The 20,366-nt window shown below is 38.9% G+C and overlaps 1 protein-coding gene across 3 annotated transcripts; it reads right to left on the bottom strand.

Moving 5' to 3' along the window:
* Nucleotides 1–888: 888 nt before the first annotated feature.
* wbp2nl.S (WBP2 N-terminal like S homeolog) lies at nt 889–17,411 on the bottom strand. 3 transcript variants are annotated; one of them, XM_018259230.2, is made up of 8 exons: nt 17,253–17,411; nt 14,297–14,405; nt 7,438–7,573; nt 6,238–6,330; nt 5,408–5,611; nt 3,032–3,184; nt 2,737–2,813; nt 889–2,659 (listed from the first exon to the last, which is right to left on the bottom strand). In XM_018259230.2, exons 1-8 carry the CDS (start codon nt 17,309–17,311, stop codon nt 2,612–2,614), a joined length of 879 nt encoding a protein of 292 aa, XP_018114719.1. In that variant the 5' UTR covers nt 17,312–17,411; the 3' UTR covers nt 889–2,611.
* Nucleotides 17,412–20,366: the final 2,955 nt, after the last annotated feature.

Here is a 20,366-nt window from a genome sequence, read left to right as displayed (position 1 = left end):
TGTAGACTTAAACTATGAAAGATCTGTTATCTGGAAAACCCCAGGTCCCACACATTCTGGATAACAGGTCCCATACCTGAACATTAGCCTACATATTCCTACTGGAGACTGAGATCTCTTGGTTGCTGCTGCCAAAGTCCATACCAGTCTCAAACAGATTACGTGGGGATCCCACACAGAACGACAACTGGGCAATGCAGCTTTAAACTGTGTAATTGGCAAAGCATAAAGGTTGGGGCAGACTGGCAGATTCGGGGGGAAGATTTAGTCGCCTGGCGACTAATCGCCTCTTCTACGACAATCTACCCGAACTGCCTTCCGCCTGCTTGAATGAAGAATCACCTGCACTAATGCACTTGCGGTGCTTCAATTTCCGAAGTCACCCGAAGTTTCCTCGTGAGGCAACTTCGGAAATCGAAGCGCCGCAAGTGTATTAGTGCAGGTGATTCTTCATTCAAGCAGGCGGAAGGCAGTTCGGGTAGATGGTCGCAGAAGAGGCGATTAGCTGCCAGGTGACTAAATCTTCCCCCCGAATCTGCCAGTCTGCCCCAACCCTTATGCTTTGCCAATTACACAGTTTAAAGCTGCATTGCCCAGTTGTCGTTCTATGTGGGACGACTAAATCTCCCCGAATCTGCCCCAACCCTTAAAAGGGCATAAAAGCAAAATAAATAATTTGTGGCTCATTTACAAACATAGAGCCATCAATAAGCAATTCATTGTAAACAGTCTACTCCAGGTCAGAAAATAATCAAAGCAAACGTCTAAATGTTTTTTCTTGCAACAGCAGCGGAGCAATAAAGCATGTATACTGCAACATAAACAGTTTCCATGTGGATTCTTTCTAAAGAGATAAAAAATAAATAAATAATAACACAGTAGAAATGGTCTAATTAAAGACTATACTTATTTTAATTACAAATCTTCAAATTTAACAGGAATAAGACTCTAAAAAAGATCGAAATTTCACCCAAGAGTTTTTACAAAGCACGGCAAACCTATAAATGCAGATTAAATAAAGTATTCCTAGAGTTGTTTTATCGGAATGAGTCCCAGAGAATAAGATTCCTTTCAGTGAAAGTCCATTGACCCTGGCACAGATTGGGTTAATTCCAGAGATGTCTCCAACCCTTCTGAGAGGTTAAAGTGCAAATATTTCAGACTGCCCAAAATATAGATATTTCCTCCATACATCTGTAAAAGACAGTGCTCAGTAAACAGAATAATGTTAATCAATACCTGCACCTTCCTTCACATATTTACATACAATACATTTCTACTTTCCTCCATACACACCCAAGGACATAATAAGGAGAGATTACATATTTATTAACCATGCGGCTCTGGAAACACTGCTCTTTGGCATTTACAGTCCTAGAGAACTGATCCTTTGTGTGCCAGTCTGTTGTTGGAGTATCCTGGGTGTTGTAGTCATCAATTGATTAAAGAAACCGTAACATCAAAAAATTAAATTGTTTTAATGTAATAAAAAATATAATGCAATGTTGCCCTGCACTGGTAAAACTGCTGTGTTTGCTTCAGAAACACTACTATTGTTTATATAAACAAGCTGCTGTGTAGCAATGGGGGCAGCCATCAAAGCTGAAAAGGCTCAGGTTACACAGCCGATAAGCTCTGTAGAACATAATGGTGTTATCTGTTATCCACTAGTTAACCTGTGCCATATAGACTTTTTTCAATTTCAGCTATGGCTACTCAGCAGCTTGTTTATATGAACTATAGTAGTGTTTCTGAAGCAAACACATCAATTTTACCAGTGCAGGGCAACAATACATGATATTTTCATTACTTTAAAACGCTTTCATTTTTTGCTGTTACTGTTCCTTTAACGTATATTAAGAGGTTATAAGGATCTCTATAAAATGTATTTACAAGTCACTCAGGCCAGCTCTGTGCATTAATGTTTTGCAAGAACCATCTAAGGCAGACAGGGACAATAACATGAAGACTGAAGCTTTACCTATTCTTCCAATAGAGTATGGGTGCTGAACTGTAAGGCCCACAACCCCCTCACAAGCTAGTGCTAGGGTGCACTAGTTCTGGTAATTGGATAAAGTGCACAATAAAAAGTTCTAGTGTTCTAGTTCCTAAACATTCTGTATTCTCTTATATGATGTATCTGGACCTGGTCACTACAGACATGGAGAAGTGTACTAAACATGGACAGTTACATTTTCCATTATGGTGGAGGCAAAAAGATGGTGATTCATTTTCTATTTCTAGATCAGCCCTGAGAGTAATTCGATGGTTTGTGTGAATACATGATCATGATTTCATCAAGGTACTTTAAAAGGATAGGATTTAGCAGACACTGATCATTGACCTTCGTTGTGAAGAATTTTGTAGTTTATCTTAGAGAAATTTCCACTGAGAAAAAAGTTAATAGATTGAATAATTTATTCTGCCTTACATACTGTAAATAGTTCCACATACTCTTCAAAATGTATCACTACTAACAACCTATTAGCAGGATGTCTCATGTGGGGTGCAATGGTTATCAAGCTGGTCTGGGCTACACCAGGTGGACATAAAACAGGACAGTTACAGAGAGATGTATAGGCAATGTAGCAGTGGGCTCCGGATTTGATGTTTAATTGTTCTTCTTATCCTCATAGGGAGCATATGGAGGTGGACGATCCTGTAGAAAAGACAGGTCTGATTAACAAATTGCAAATAACACCACTGCATTATATTAATACAAAATGATGAACTCACCATAGGCATGTACACATTGTGCGGGTCAGCTGGGTTATAATATGCACTGGATGCTGCTTCTGTGGCTTTGCTGCCTCCTTTAAAACAAAAAACAACACAATGCATCAGAACCTACTGCACAATATTTTCAGACAGTGGTCATACAATACCTTCTCCTTCAAGAAATCCACAAAACTAAAGCTCATGGGCTGAGCTAACCACTGCTCAAATGTCCAAAAGCCGTTTCCCCAAAAGCACCAGTACTGAATATTTTGTGACAAAAGAGAGCAAGTCAAAACATTTTACTAGAACTCACCAGGCATACCAGTATCCATGGATCCAGAGGGAGCTGAAGGTGCTGGGGTTCCATTATATGGGGGTCCATTATACGGGGGTCCAGGATAAGGTGGTGGAGGAGCCATGTAAATGGGATTCATTTCAGGAGGGGGTGGATACATGCCAGGTCCTACCGAAAAATAAATGCTAAATACACTACATATTTTGTTTCTAAAACCAACATTTTCTAGCAGTAAAATGCCCCTTTTTGTAAGTTACCATATTGACCTAGACCAGTGAAATCTAGATTTCCATGAAAAAAGATAATATACAGCTATGGGACCTGTTATCCAGAATACTTGGGACCTGGGGTTTTCTGGATAATGGATCTTTCTGTAATTTAGATCTTCATACCTCAAGTCTGCTAGAAAACTATGCAAACATTAAATAAACCCAAATAGGCCGGGTTTGCTTCCAATAAGGATAAATTATATCTTAGTGGGGATTAAGTACAAGATACTGTTTTATTATTACAGAGAAAAAGGCAATAATTTTTAAAAATTTTAATTATTTGGATAAAATGGAGTCTATGGGAGACGGCCTTTCCGTAATTCGGAGCTTTCTGGATAACGAATACCATACCTGTACGTAACAATTATTACATTAAACTGGTTCAGATGTGCACATAATAGGAGTCCAGTCACACAAACAGATTTCATAGATTGTAAGCTCCTGGACAGGGTCCACTTTTCAAGTATTTAATCTGTATTAACAGTATGAATTTCTGTTTACACCAATTAAAACATTATGTACACGTGTGGGCTATATAAACTGGTACAGGTATGGGACCTTTTATCAAGAATGCTCAAGACCTGGAGTTTTCTGGATAATGGCTCTTTCTGTATTTTGGACCTTCATCCTTAAGTCTACTAGAAAATCACGTAAACATTAAATAAACCCAACAGGCTGGTTCTACTTCCAAAAAGGATTATATAATATCTTAGTTTGGACAAGGTTTGGATTATTTGGTTATAATAAAGTCTATGAGAGACAGCCTTGGTGTAATTCTTAGCTTTCTGCATAACGGGTTTCAAGATAATGGATCACATACCTGTACCAGTTGCAGTTTCTAAAAAACCTTTAAAACATGGAATCCGACTGAAGATCCAGGACAAGACATCATCCTCTAAGGGGTTGTTTTGTTTCCCAACCTGCTGAATTGCAGCACAGACTTTCCTGAACATGCAAAAGGGGGCCATACACGGGCCGATAAAATCTGCAGACAGACTGTGTCGGCAGTTTATTGGCCCATGTATGGAGCCCCCCCGACGGGCTTCACCGATCGGATGGGACAGAAAATCCCGTCGGATCGCGGCCGCATCTATTCGTTGATGCGGTCCCGCAATCCGACCGCCCGTTAAGGCATCTTTAGGATCCGATCGTTGGGCCCTAGAGCCCACGATCGGATCAGCCCGATATTGCCCACCTCAAGGTGGGCATATCGGAGGGAGATCCGCTCGTTTGGCGACATTGCCAAACGAGCGGATCTCTCAGTGTATGGCCACCTTTACTCTAAAAGAATTGGGCCCGTCACTGTGTTGTATATTATATAATCAGCAGACAACGTGCAATCTCAGCTGGGCCTGCTTTAGAACAAAGATTGGATACTTCTCTAGCATGAGAGGTAATAATGAACTTGCCAAATCATTAAAATTCTGGACAACTACATCGGGTCATATACGGTACTATATTTTGAGCTGTATGTTTTGTAATGTAATTATATTTTGATGAAAAACCATTGTTGAAAAATCATACTACTTGTTCTTACTACACACGTAACAGCATAAGAAAACAAATTTTATGTGTATTATAAATAAATAAAAATGTTTGGAAAAAAAAAATTCTGGACAAGCTGTTCTGTATGCTGGCATGTCTAGGACATGAATTTGAATAGTGATAAATTGATTATAATGGTGGAATATGCAAACAGCTACATAGTAGTTTAGGTAGAAACTAGGACATGCATTAAATTAAAATAATTCCTACTCTTATTTTTTTACCGTGTAGAAACATGAAACTTACACGGTGGAAAGAGCTCCCCTTGTCAGCTTATTTATACATGAGTGGAACCTGCTATATTTCTTCATAGCAGATATTTTTGGATACTTTCTGGGGGCATTTTAATTTTTTTTATGGTCAAAACTGTCAATTTCGACTAGGGAATTATCCAAATTCAATTTGAGTTTTTTTTTTAAAAAAAAAAATAAGATTTTCGAGATTTATCATACTCTGGAGTATTTGCCACCTAAAACCTGCCAAATTACTGTATAAGTCAATGGGAAAGGTCCAAGGATCAATTTGGCGATGCGTGTAGCCTTTCTGACATTCGAGAAAAACACTCAAAATGAATAAATACCTGGTGGCGGAGCATACGGGTATCCCATAGCATTCGGAGGTGGTCCATATCCATTCATAGCAGGGGGTCCATATGGATAAGGGCCTGATGGTTGGGGTGGGGGTGTATATATTCCTGGAGCTGGAGGGTACCCGCCTGGTCCATATCCTCCTGCAGCAGGAGTGTATCCATATGCAGCATGAGGAACAGGAGGGGCTCTGGAAGCTTAATAAAAACAAAACTATATTAGAGCTAATCTCTCTGGATGCAATGGTGGATAATAAAGGAATTTTATCACCAAATTAATAAAAGAGGAACTGACTTACTATACACGTCCTTTTCTTGCTACTTTATTATTATTAATTAGCATAAAATAATGGCACCCCACACATCCTTTTAATCTAGTCTACAGCAAAGGACAAATTATTAGTATTGCCCTTTATCTGTCATGTACACCAAATAACTAATGCCTTAAAGTAGATCTAAACCACCCAATTATGCAATATTGCAATTTGGCCATTTATATTAATGTGCTCGTCTTTTTCATGTTTTAGATATCGGCAGTTTAATACTGTTTATATCATGCTTTTCTTACAGCAGCTCTGAGCTTTTTATGCTGGACTGCTGCTAGAGGGTTATATAACTGATGAAGGAAGCATCTCTGAGTTATTTTCCACATTCAAATCATTAGTTCTCAAAAATCAAATTATTAAATGGTAAAAAAAAATTAGTACTTTGCAGTACGCATTAGTACTGTGCAAAATAGTGAAAAATAACAGTGCAATTGCAGACTGTTTAATCCATTACATAGGCACAGTTACAAAATGTAAAAAAGAATTATAAAAACATACCAGAAGTTGCCATTTTGAACATGATTTGTCCAAATTCAATAGCTCCTCCACTGTTAAATGTAAGTTTAAAAGAGGTTTTACCCTCCCAGCCATCTGTGAATGACAATGGTATAATTTGTTGGGAAGTATGTACATATCTTGATGAAAGGAAGTTATTTCAATAACATAAGCGAAGTACAGCGTCAATGTGGCTTCTAAACCTTTATTTAAAATATATATATATATATATATATATATATATATATATATATATATATATATATATAAAAAAATATATATATATATATATATATATATTTTTTTTTTTTCAAAACGCATCAGTTAATAGTGCTGCTACAGCAGAATTCTGCACTGAGATCTGTTTCTCAAAAGAGCAGACATAATTTTTTATATTTAATTTTGAAATCTGACATGGGGCTAGACATATTGTCAGTTTCCTTGCTGCCCCCAGTCATGGGACTTGCGCTGCAAGTTGGAGTGTTATCTACCCCCTCCCTCCCCCCCAGCAGACTAACAACAGAACAATTGGAAGGTAACCAGATAGCAGCTCCCTAACACAAGATAACAGCTGTCTGGTAGATCTAAGAACAGCACTCAATAGTAAAATCCAGGTCCCACTGCGACACATTCAGTTATTGAGTAGGAGAAACAGCAGCCTGCCAGAAAACAGTTCCATCCTAAAGTGCTGGCTTTTTCTAAAAGCACATGACCAGGCAAGATTTTTAGTTGTACACCTATATTACAACTAAAAAAAAAATACACTTGCTGGTTCAGGAATGAAATGTTATATTGTAGATTGAATTATTTGCAGTGTAAACAAATGTAATTTAGAAATAAAAACTACATCATAAAAATCATGACAGAATCCCTTTAAGCATCAATATTAGTTAAAGGAGCAGTAACACCAAAAGATGAACGTGCTTTCAAGTAATGAAAATATAATGTACTGTTGTCAAAGTGGTGTACCACAGCAGGGCAACAGTAAATTATATTTTCATAACTTTAAAACACTTTCATTTTTTTGGTGTTACTGTTCCTTTAAAAAAAAGAAAAAGAAAAAATGCAAAGCAGAAACTAAGCACACAGTAGTCTGCATTAAATTAATATCTTATAAATGAAACTGCACAGAAATAGATTCCTATATGAAGGTACTGACAAGTGGAAATTATAGGTGAAACAAAAGTGTGGGGGGGGGCACACCTCCAGGTTCAGCACTGATGGTTCCCTTGATGTAGTTGGCAGAGAAGACTGGCTGTTCTATGGAGCATCCTTTCATCAGGTAGAATGGCATATTGAAGGACATCATGGGGTCTTTCCCTTTGCTTAGAAAGATCACCTGCACAGAATACAAATCATAAAAAGATGACTTTAGGAAGATTTGGAGTTTTCCTCACAATGCAAAATTGCCATTTTTAATACAGAAAATTAAAGTGTTAGTGGAAAGCAAAGTGATAGCTGTACATAAACAGTGGCTTAAGAATGTAGACTACACATTTGCACACAGTAATGAATACACCAGGAAATTACATTCTCCTAATCTATATGAAAAAACCTTTAATTACAAGCTCTGCCCTCTAAATACTCGAGGTATTTATTGTTTGCTCGGTTACTACCCATGCAGCTAAGCAAGAAGACCTTTTGCCTCTGTGGAGAGGGTAATGTTACAGAAAGTGGATCTTGTTTCCGAGGATGGAAAATCAAGTTAGATAGCATGTCTTTGGTGTACGTTATTCAAAAACTATGGGAATTTGTGTATTTACACCGGCTAGAGGCGTCCTTATTTAGAATTTATTTTAAAAAAACACAACAACAACTGTATAAATCCCTGCTCTTTATTAAAAAGGTATGGGACTCATTATCCAAAATGCTCAGGACATGGGTACGGTAATTTGGATTTCTGTGTCTTAAATATACTAAAAAATCATCTAAAATCAATAGGCTTGTTTTGCCTTCAGTAAATATTAATTATATCTTAGTTGGGATCAAGTACAAGGTACTGTTTAATTATTACAGAGAAAAATGGGAATCACTTTTAAAAATTTGAATTATTTGATTATAATGGAGTCAATGGGAGACAACCATCCCGTAATTCGGAACTTTCTGGATAACGGATTCTATACCTGTACTATTTTTACACATAGCACTACAAAGTAAAAGTACCAGTACAGAGGGAAGCACATTCACATTTTATATTTGGCCTAGTTATACATACGCAGTCTAATGTAATTTGGCCTAATTTCTTTTTTATTTTGTTCTTAAAATTATTAGCCTTCCTGTTGTGCTTCATTCCAGGCTGCAACTTAAAATAGTAGCCAGGGCCACCCAGGGACCCAGGAAATCAAAATACAGACTGACTGTAAGGCTTCCATTCTATTTCTATATTTTTTTGTTGCTTATGCTTTATTTTTAGGCCCTCTGATATTCATCTTCCATTTTGAATTTCATTATGCTGCACGATTGATAGATTATTTCAGCATCTAGTAACCACAGAGAATATTTGGGTACCGAAATCACCGAACCGTATTAATTCGCCAGACAACTGTACAAGACAACTATAAAAAAAAAACAATACTTTAGTTACATAAGTAGAACAGACCCCAATGTTTATTATGTAAATGGCCATACACTAAAAAAAAAAGTCACTAGTTTATCAAGGTTGTTAAACAAGCAGATCCTTTCCCAAAATGCCCACCTTGAGGTGGACGATATGAGCTGATCTGAATTTTTGGCTCTAAGGCCGATCACAACACAAAAACACCAGCAGCAACAGTTAGGGGGTAATTTATTAAAGTCTGAATGGTAAAAACTCAAAAAGATTGAGGTTTTTTTTTACTATATAATCCTTATTTTTAGTGAAAAAAAAATATTTTTCCAGATTTATTATTATTTTTGCCCGAGGCTGCAACAAGTCTGAATCCAAAAAAACTCCATCTTCAAACTGTCGATCCTGTAGAAGTCCTATTTGCAATTTGAAAATATTATTGTCTGCGCAGGGTTTTGTAGGATAATCCAAACATTTTGTGCTTTTCAGCCGATTTAACGAAGAATTGGGACTCTTTGGGAGTCAAATCTGAAAAATTTGGGTTTTTTTCATGCAACAATACGGAAAAGTCACGGTTTTCGTGCGACAGTTTTTTGTTCCGTTTTTTTATTGATAAATAAGGGTAAATCGTGGATTCTAGTTTGGTCGGACTTTTTTTTAGTTAAAAAATCTGAAAAATTCTGATTTTGATAAATAACCCCAAACAACAAGCCAATGTGTTTATTGTCCTGACAGGATTTTTAAAGCTGCTCAATTTTTTGACCATTTATCAGACGGGTGGCCAATAAGCTGTCGACTCAGTCTGGAAGGCCTATATTGGCTGCTTTTATTGGCCCATGTATGGCCAGCTTAAGATAAGTACCTTGGACCAAAGCTCCACTGGGGCAAGGACTGATGTGAATTACATACAATCTCTGTAAAGAGTTGTACAAATATTCAATACATGCATATTGGATTTCAGGATTACTTTAAAGGGGACTTGTCACCCTAAGAAATAATTCCAAATCTTATTTTATCATGTTAGTCATGCAAAATAAACTTTACTTACACTATATGAATTATTTAAAATCTTGTTTAATTCAGTCTTGGCATTCTCCATCACAGCAAGTAGGCAGCAGCCATTTTGTAAAGACTATTGTTAAGACAGGCTTTGCATCATGCCAAAGTCTGGTTTATGTGCCAGAATGGGGCGTTTGATGCCCGTGCCGATGCACTGGTTACAGTTAGATGGTGAGGAGGGGGAATGTGAGGAGGACAGAGAAATCTAGGAAGTGCAGAATGAAAAGTGAAAGTAATTGCCTGCCCCGCCCCTATGCCTACGGTATAGAGGAGGGGCAAGCAATATATGATTGACAGCAGAGACTTTTAAAAGAGTTTTTAACAGGTATGGATGTTTTAATTAAAAAACATAATTTGGGTTTTGTGCTTAGTTTGAAAAGGACTTTTATTATACAGATTCGTATGAATAGGTGACAGGTCCCCTTGAACACTCTTGGCAAGGAGTAATCAAACTGTCAACAGAAAACACTATTTTTACACTTTATTAAATGTTTACCATGAGTCCAATAAATTTGAACTAATATGTTTTTTTTTTTTTTAGATTTGCTCTCTTTCTACCTCCCCTCTAATTCTACAATCTACAGGTTCCACAAGGACAGATAAGAAGCTTGGTTTAGCCACTTCTCTCAGTGTTCCTTGTGACTAAAGTACAACAGATAAGGAATACATTATACATGAGGATTAACCATGGGGGGGGGGGAGAATAGTATTTGCAGGGAGCAGGTTGCCCCTAACTACCATACAGAAGTATCATAGTGTGTTGTGTTATTTAACAGAATAAAATAAAATATACCTGCTGATTAACCATGAACAAGACTAATGACTACAGATTGATTTTAAAGGGGTGGTTCACCTTTAAGTTAACTTTTAGTATGTTGTAGAATGGCCACTTCTAAGTAACTTTTTAGTCGGTCTTCATCGTTCATTTGTTATAGTTTTTGAATTATTTGCCTTCTGACTCTTCACAGCTTTCTAATGGGGGGTCACTACACTAACCCCATCTAAAAACAAATGCTCTGTAAGGCTACAAGTGTATTGTTGTTGCTACATTTTATTACTCATCTTTTTATTCTGGTCCTCTCCCATTTATATTCCAGTCTCGCATTCAGATCAATGCAGGTTGCTAGGGTAATTTGGACCCTAGCAACCAGATTGCTGAAACAGCAAACTGGAGAGTTGCTGAAAAAAAGCTAAAGAACTCAAAAACCACAAATAATGAAAAATAAAAACCAGTTACAAATTTTCTCAGAATATCACTCTCTATATCATACTAAAAAGTAACTCAAAGTTAAAAACCCCCTTTCATGATCATTAGTGTGTGTGTGTGGGGGGGGGGGGAGCATTTGCAGGTAGCGGTTGCCCCTATCATACCGGAATACCGTAGTGAATTGTATTGTTTATTCATATTTAACAAGGCATAAAAATAAATAAACAGGTATAGAGGTGGTACAAATTAGACAGTGAAAACTTGGTGGTAGGAGTTTAAAAACACAGGTTGGGTGAAGTCCGTGCCCTGTAGAGCTTGCAATCTATTAGGATTAGTTTGACTGCAGCACAGTTAAATGTCCTGGAGATATCTTGCTGAGGCAGTCAGTTTTGGGACAAATATGTCCTGTACGCAAACAAAACATGGAATGTGGCCTAGGCAAGTCAAACATGTTAATGTAGAAAAGGTACAACTACTCGGAAAATAAACACACCACTGGAACAGAAGCATAAAAGTAGCATAATTATTTGGAGTCCACCTTTTAAATTTGTTACATGCTCAGTTAAGCTGGTTATACAAGGGCAGATATTGGCTAATTTCACACAAAGCCACTTCTTCAAATACCATCACATTACCAACGTGCAGTCCACTCACATCTACTTTGCACTCCTTCACCCCTGCAACTCTAGATGAAGTTAGCAAACTTCTAGCCTGCTCAAAACCCACCACCTGTTCCCTCGACCCCATACCCTCTCGCCTTCTCCACCCAATCTCTGATACACTCTCTCCTGCACTTACCCACCTATTTAATCTTTCACTCTCTACTGGTACCTTTCCATCAATATACAAACAAGCACTAATCACTCTTATCCTTAAAAAAACCTTCCCTTGATCCCAGCTCTCCCACTAACTATCGGCCGGTCTCCCTTCTTCCATTCATATCCAAATTATTAGAAAGGCTTGTTTACAAACGCCTGATCCAGCATCTCACTCACAACTCCCTCCTCGACCCCTTGCAATCTGGCTTCTGCCCATCACACTCGACTGAAACTGCACTCACCAAAGTAACCAATGATCTTCTATTGGCAAAGTCTAAAGGTCATTATTCCATTCTAATCCTTCTAGATCTCTCTGCAGCCTTTGACACAGTTGACCACACACTCCTCCTTGACATTCTACACTCATCTGGCATTCAGGACACTGCTCTTTCATGGTTTACATCTTATCTGTCTGACCGTTCCTTTAAGGTTTCCTTCTCTAACTCTACTTCTACTACTTTCCCACTCTCTGTTGGAATTCCTCAAGGCTCTATTCTTGGCCCCTGCTGTTCTCGCTCTATACAACTTCACTAGGAAAACTTATTCAATCATTCAGTATCACCTTTTTGCTGATGACACCCAACTCTACTTGTCTACTCCTGATCTCTCTAATTCTATCCTTTCCCAAGTCACAGACTGTCTCTCTGCTGTCTCCTCCTGGATGTCACAGCGCCACCTGAAACTGAACCTTTCAAAAACATAACTCATTATATTTCCTCCAAGATCTTCCCCTGTCCCTCAGATATCACTCACCGTAAACAACACAACCTTTCATTCCACCACACAGGCACGCTGCCTAGGAGTCATCTTAGACTCTCATCTGTCTTTTTCACCACACATTCAAACACTTGCAAAATCTTGCCGTATTCAACTGCGCAGCATTGCTCGAATACGACCCTATCTCAGTTCAGAATCAACTAAAACACTGATTCAGTCTCTCATCATCTCCCGCCTTGATTAATGCAACTTTCTCCTCACAGGTATTCCAACAAGTCACCTTTCACAATTCCAATCTGTTCTAAACGCGGCCACTAGACTCATTCATCTGGCTTGCCGCTCAACATCAGCTGCTCCCATATGTATGTCCCTTCACTGGCTCCCAATCTCTTCTAGAATCAAATTCAAATTACTTACACTCACATTCAAGGCCCTTAATAATGAAACCCCTCCCTATATTTCATCTCTAATCTCCAAACACTCTAATCTCCAAACACTCCCTCACGAAACCTACGCTCTGCTTCTGATCTTCGCCTCACTTTTCCTCTGGTCACTTCTGCCCATTCTCGTCTACAAGACTTCTCTCAATCTCTCTGCCTCAAGCTGTCAGACTTTCTCCTTCTTTCCAAACTTTCAAGCGCTCCTTAAAGACCCACCTGTTTAAAGAGGCTTATTCGATGTACCTTAATTAATCATTGCTGTATCAAAAATGACAATGTGTTTAGATAATCCTAACTTCTCAATTGTACCCTAACCTTTAGTTTGTAAACTCTAATCTCTAGGTCCTTCTAACCATATTGTACTCTGTAATCCTTGTTTGTTATCCACCATTTATTCCCTGTTTGCTATAACTGCAGTAAAGCACTGCGTATCTTGACAGCGCTATATAAATAAATGATGATGATTACTGCAGTAACAGGAATACAATCCACAATGTTATTTTAGTATGAAAACTCTCAAGTATGTATTGTTGGCCTAAATCTGCCCCATGTGTGCAGTGGCATGCAGACTGCATCCCTGTCACAGAAATTATACACAGGGTGTCTGGGGACCAAACAAGTGGTTTCAACACCAGGAAAAACAGCTCCAAGTGACATTAAACTGAGGTGACAGCTTATTAGCCAATGAACAGGCTTAAAACAATGGTCTTGCTGGTTGATATCTGATTTGAGATCAGATCAGAAAGACTGAAATCTAGTCAGAAAAGGACAGCATCAGTTACTGAATCGAATCGGGGTGGATGTTGTACAGTAACTGATGCATGGTTTGCAGGGGGTAGTGGAACGGGCAAAAATCCACTCACTTGAGGAGTGGAGTGTATGGCCAGTTGTAAAACAGTAAAGTATTAAACCAACCGCACTCCTGTAGTTCACTTTTACTACAATGGTTGTGCTGGCCCTTCGTTGACCCAGCAAGGTCCCACAGCAACAGCAACTTCTGTTCATGGATCCACACACATACAAATATTTGCAGTTGGGGAAATCACCCCTCTTTTTACTTTTTATCACCAACAGTATCAACATTTTGGGGGGTTACACCATCCCTTCTTCAGGAACATCCAGAAACGTTGATACTGTTGGTGATATAAAATAAAAAGAGGGGTGATTTCTCCAACTGCAGATAATTGTGTGTGTGCGGATCCGTGAACAAAAGTTGCAGTTGTAAAGCAGCACTACAGTCTGTATTTCTCTAAAATAACCATGCAGAGTAGCATACCCTGTAGGCGGTGAGATATAGCGATCCTTTCTTTGTGCCTTTGAATGCTTCTGATTTGTGAGACATATCGCTGAAGGAGAGTTCCACATCTTTACACTGTCTGAGAATACTGGAAGAGAAAAAGCATGCATATGATCAGGGTTCATGTGACAGATATGGGTTCGTCCAATTCACAGAGTTGGAGCTTTCACAAGCAACTACTGTTTACACTGACAAACTCCCCTCCCAATGTGACTCAGTTATCCTGTTATTTCACAGACTTCTCATGTTGCCCCACCTACCAACCCCGAGTCACAGCTCTGCAGCCCAGCACAAACTACATGTACCAATGCTTTGCTGAGAACGAAATCCAGACATATAGTACAGGGTCTGTTCTACATGGATCTACCTACAGGCGACATTTGCCTTTTACACTCATTTAATAACAATTTTACAGCTGTCAACTGGTAATTAAGTGAAATCCTTAAAGCTCTGACTTCTGGTTGAACTTAAACAATAAACCTATGTTTATATAGGATATTATGCCTTTCCATTAACTTAGCACTTGTAAGCACTGCAATTACATTTTATTGACAAAGATAATAATATCCTTTCTCTTGTATCTCTAAATGCGCAGCACTTGCTTCCCTCTATAAGATTTTATTTAGCTTATTTGTGCTCCACAGCCACCACCCTTCATCATTTTAGGGTCCCCCTAAACAACAAAACCATATAGTGAAATCGCTAAACCCTCAGTACCCCACTGGAACAATAGAACTAATGGCCCACCTAGCAGTTGCAGGGTTTACTTCTATAGTTATAGGAAAAGTAACATCAGAAAATAAAACGTGTAATGAAAATATAATGAATTGCTGCCCTGCATTGGTAAAACCTGTGTGCTTGCTTCAGAAACACTGCTATAATGTGTGTATATACAAGCAGCTGTGTAGCGCAGTGTGTAAGTAGCTAACAGATAAGCTCTGAAGAATCTCATTGTATAATACAGAGGTTATCTGGTATCTGCTATTTAACCTGTGCCTTTTCTCCTTTTTCATCTGTGAATGGATGCCCTCATGGCTACAGAGCAGCTTGTTTATATAAACTATTGTAGTAATTCTGAAGCAAACACACCTGTTTCACTAGTGCAGGGCAACAGTACACTAGATTATCATTACACAAATACAATTTAATTTTTTTGTGTTACTGTTCCTTTAAGGCTACGTATAAATACACAGAAAGATTTAACCTGCCGATTTGGCCAATTCAGGCTGAGTTTGCAGCTTATCTACCTGCATATGGACCTTGTCAGGTGGCCTATCCAATCGTCTATCGGACAGATTTAAAAATCCCATCAGGACGAGGACCACATTGGCTTGGTAATGCGGCCCTCTCCCAATAACCTGCATTGGAGTGTTGCAAATCAGTCTACATATGGTGCAACTGTCACTCTTGCATGACACAGGCAGTTTATAATGGCATTAGAGATATGACACCTCAGGCAATAACAACCATCAAACGTTCATATGATGTGGGTCCTGTGCATTTATGTACATATCACTCTAAACTCCCCCAGTTAGGGTTGCTGCCTTTTCCAGAACCAAAATCCAAAGGGGGCGGGACGATAATGGCAGGAACCCATGACATGAGGGACGACAACTTAATATTAGCAGCAGCACTATGACATCACACAGTGGCAATTAAGCACATTTTTGTCTGGTTTACACTGAAACTTGTATAGGATGTTTTAAAGCAGACATCCCCTTGAAAATCTAGGCTAAATTCAAAACCCAAAAGAGACAACTCTACCCCCACAACTGCCCTCAGTCGTCTGCTTGGTGCTTTTATATGGTCATACAATTCCTCAGAAACATACAATATCCTTATAATACATAAAAGCCATGAAAATCCTGTAAATTATATCCTTACAATACACAAAAGCCATGAATATCTTGTAAATTCTATCCTTATAAACGGTGAGTTCTGATGTCATCAGTTATAAACGGTTCTGATATCATTTCTGTCACATGACTCGCTGAAACTTGTGTATTATAATAATAAAGTACCCCCAGTTGCAAAATATGAGGATATTAGAAGTTACCTCGGAGTTCTTGGGGTTTTTATATGGTCATGAAACGCCTCAGTAACTTATAATATCCTTATAATTTACAATAGGGGGTACTTTATTCACTATATAAACAGTGACTAGTGATGTCATCAGTTATAAACGGTGAGAAGTGGTGATTTTTGTCACATGACTCACTAAAACATGTGTATTATAATAAAATGCTTCTTGTTGGAAAATATAAGAAACCTCTGAGTTCCATGACTTGTATAAAAGCACTCGGCCTTGGGCCTCGTGTTTTTATATGGTCATGGAACTCCTCGGTGACTAATAATATCCTTATATTTTACAATAGGGGGTACTTTACTCACTATATATACACAAGAGCCATGAATATCCTGTAAATGATATCCTTATAAACGGTGCTTAATGATGTCATCGGTTATAATTAGAGCTTAGTGATGTCATTTCTGTCACATGATGACTCACTGAAAATGATGTATTATAATAAATAAAGTACCCCTGTTGCATAATATGAGGAGATTAGAAGTCACTCTGGAGTCCCATGACCTGTATAAAAACACCAGACCAAAGGGTCCTGGAACTCCTCGGTGACTTAGAAAATGCTCATACTTTACAACAGGGAGAACTTTACTCACTATATATTGTACAACAGGGGTAGATGAATCACTATAGTAACACTCAGCAGTACACATAATACAGCATATTCATACAACAAACAACACACAATTACTACACAAACACACACAGCATATCATTGCTAACTCAGCTTACAAAATAATATATACAAACACACAATACTAAGACACAACATAGTACAATACACACATACAGACTATATTCACCACATTAGGCAGCAGTACAAGGTTTTACAGATAAATACAGAGCACTGACCTCTCCCCGTTGCTGACAATGATCCCGGCCCCCTGTGAGTGGTTCTTATTAAGTGACATCTCGCACTAACCCCGTCAACTTCTCCCTACGTACTGAGTAATTGCTGGAATGGAGTTGCTTACGTGATGTCACTTCCATGTGACCAAAATGTGGGCGGGGCAGGTGATGTCACATGGGGAGTGGCGAGCACCAATCCTTGCTAAGGACCTGTGAGATTCTCGGCTGCACGTGACAGCTCGGGGGAAGCAGCTGCTGTTGCGCAACCAGAAGTGGGAGGAGGAAAAGGGAGGGCTGCTGCTGCTGGTGGATCTGAAAGGGATTTGAGGGGTTGTTGTCGCTCACAGCTGGAGCAGCGCAGGATGATAAGTGCAGAGCTGCTGGAGAAGAGCAGAGTGATCTGTTCAGGGCAGTTGGGGGATAGGATCGCCACTTTTGGTTTGGAAGCTGGTGTTTCACGTGGTTGTCTGGATGAAAACATCCTATCCAGAAGCATTTATAGTCCCAAAAATGTCTTTACAGTCGTGCTATTTAAAAAGTGTATTCATTGAAACATTTAAAATGCGAAATTACCCAACATAGAGCCTAACGCGTTTCATGCTTACCCAGCATTTAATCACAGGTGCTCTCTGAGATGGCCTATGGTTAAGGGCTGGGTAAGCATGAAACGCGTTAGGCTCCATGTGGGGTAATTTTGCATTTTAAATGTTTCAATGAATACACTTTTTAAATAGCATGACTGTAGAGAACATTTTTTGGACTATAAACGTGTTACCTCTGTTTGGTCACTAGAGGTCTCTGTCATGCTCTATTTAATTAGATTCCCTTAGACCAGTGGTCCCCAACCAGTAGCTCATGAGCAACATTTTGCTCTCCAACCTCTTGGATGTTGCTCCCAGTGGCCTCAAAGCAGGTGCTTATTTTTCAATTCCAGGCTTGGAGGCAAGTTTTGGTTCTATAAAAACCAGGTGCACTGCCAAACAGCCTCAAAGTAGATTAATAATTCACATAGGGGCTACCAAATGGCCAATCACAGCACTTTTTGGCACCCCAAGAATATTTTTCATGCTTGTGTTGCTCCCAAACTCCTTTGAATGTTGCTCACGGGTTCAAAAGTTTGGGGATCCCTGCCTTAGACCCTAATGCCAATATATTTTTTGTGACTAGAGGTGTGAAGCAGACAAACATCTGCCTAATCGCCACTGTGTGATGTCATAACTCTGCTCCTGATGTCATGTCTTGAAGCATACCTCCCAACATTCTGGAAACGGAAAAGCAATGTTTTTGACTACGCCCCTTTTTGCGGCCACACCCCCTAATTACCATGTCCATTTCACAAAATTTGCCAGGTTATGAAAGTTTGAACACAATTCTGTAGTTTTTATGTTTTATTACAGTTTTACTAATGAAGGTGAATTGCCCTTTGAGCTGTGAGTCTAACTTCTCCCAAGGGACAAAACTGTTACAAATGTATCTTAAGCATCTATTCTGGGCTCTATGCCAAATAAAATTAGAAATTAGGGATGCACCGAATCCATTTTTTTGGATTCGGCCGAACCTCCGAATCCTTCGCTAAAGATTCGGCCGAATACCGAACCGAATCCGAACCCTAATTTGCATATGCAAATTAGGGGTGGGAAGGGGAAAACAGTTTTTACTTCCTTGTTTTCTGACAAAAAGTCACGCGATTTCCCTCCCCGCCCCTAATTTGCATATGCAAATTAGGATTCGGTTCGGCTGGGCAGAAGGATTCGGCCGAATCCCGAACCGAATCCTGGATTCGGTGCATCCCTATTAGAAATGTATCTTTTTTTGACTGTTCAGTGCAGAGAAATTTGGGACTTTCCAGTACAAACGCAGGAGTGCGGGTTGAGCTGTCAAAAGAGGGACTGTCCCTCTCAAAACTGGACAGTTGGGAGGTATGCCACGCCATTCTGACATCATCATCATCCAGCCGCTTTGTGTGGATATGCAGCACAGATTTCCATCTGCTCCTGTTTAAGGCAACAGCTGCTCTGGACCTAACTGGCCAAGCAACCCAGCCACACCACAGATATATAGCAGGGGACAGGTAGCAGTGACTTGCAGGCATTTGGGAGACATTATATTTTTTTAAATAAATACATACCTGTTATAAACTCATTTAGAAATTTCAGCTCATCATATTTCACTTTCCACGCTATTATGCCTTAGGCAGTTACTTTCACTTTCCATTCAGCAATTGCTAGGTACAGTATTTATGCACTCCTCTCCCCCTTCCTCCACACTTTCTATAACTGTATATTATGGGCATAAAGCCCCCCATTCTAGAACATAAATAAGATTTTGGGATGATGCAATGCTTGTCTTAACAGTCCCCACAAAATGGCCTGCCTGCTTGCTGTCATTGTGAATTCCAAGACCGACGGTAACAAGATTTATTTAATTTATATAGTATTAGTAAACTTTAGTTTGTCTGACTAGCACAAAATAAACATTTTTAATTACTTTTGTAGGGTGAAAGGTGAAAGGTCTTTAATTTAAAAAAAGTTTTATTGGTCATTTATAAATGCAATAGCAGCTAAAAGCAGTCTTTGTATCCCTTTCTGTTTTTTGGATCTGACTCTTAAAATAAAGTAATTTTTCCTCTAGGTTTGTTAACCAGCTCACTTCTGCTACATTGTATGGAGGCGTTTGTAACCTGGAGTGCAAGGAATATTAACAGCCAGACAGATAATACTGTTAGTAGCAATTACATTTACATATTACTTTAAAACTACATTTTTAATTCACGTATATTGGAAGGTTGATTAGCATGACCTTATTTTTCACTGAGGACAAAACAGTTTTTAAAAGTTAATGTAACTTTTAACTTGTGTCACCTGGAATATTATCGGTTCCCCAGCAATTCATAGAGAGAGGATCTCCAAGTTTAAGTGATACTTAGATGTTCTTATCTAAGATGGAGTTCTGGGGCAGTGTTTACAACTTACTACCAGCCGATCAGAACAAAATGTCTGTCCCCAGCCCAATTAAAAGGCCAAACGTTTATCTCCAACATCAGAATACAGTATGGAAGCAGGAGGGCCACAGATGATGGAATCACTGTATGGGAAGAGGTTTCATTGAAAAGAATGG

Source organism: Xenopus laevis, chromosome 4S (assembly GCF_017654675.1).
Source record: "Xenopus laevis strain J_2021 chromosome 4S, Xenopus_laevis_v10.1, whole genome shotgun sequence".
In the NCBI taxonomy this organism is placed as follows: domain Eukaryota; kingdom Metazoa; phylum Chordata; class Amphibia; order Anura; family Pipidae; genus Xenopus; species Xenopus laevis.
This window is presented reverse-complemented; position numbering and strand designations above follow the sequence as displayed.

Bases quoted from the DNA above. Each gene is read 5' to 3' on its own strand.
- wbp2nl.S (XM_018259230.2), bottom strand. From the start codon at position 17,311: ATGTCACTTAATAAGAACCACTCACAGGGGGCCGGGATCATTGTCAGC. The intron at 3,185-5,407 runs GTATTTATTCAT...TTTATTTTTCGG, and splicing joins CCCGTATGCTCCGCCACCAG to TAGGACCTGGCATGTATCCA. The intron at 2,814-3,031 runs GTGAGTTCTAGT...TTTGTTTTAAAG, and splicing joins CATGGATACTGGTATGCCTG to GAGGCAGCAAAGCCACAGAA.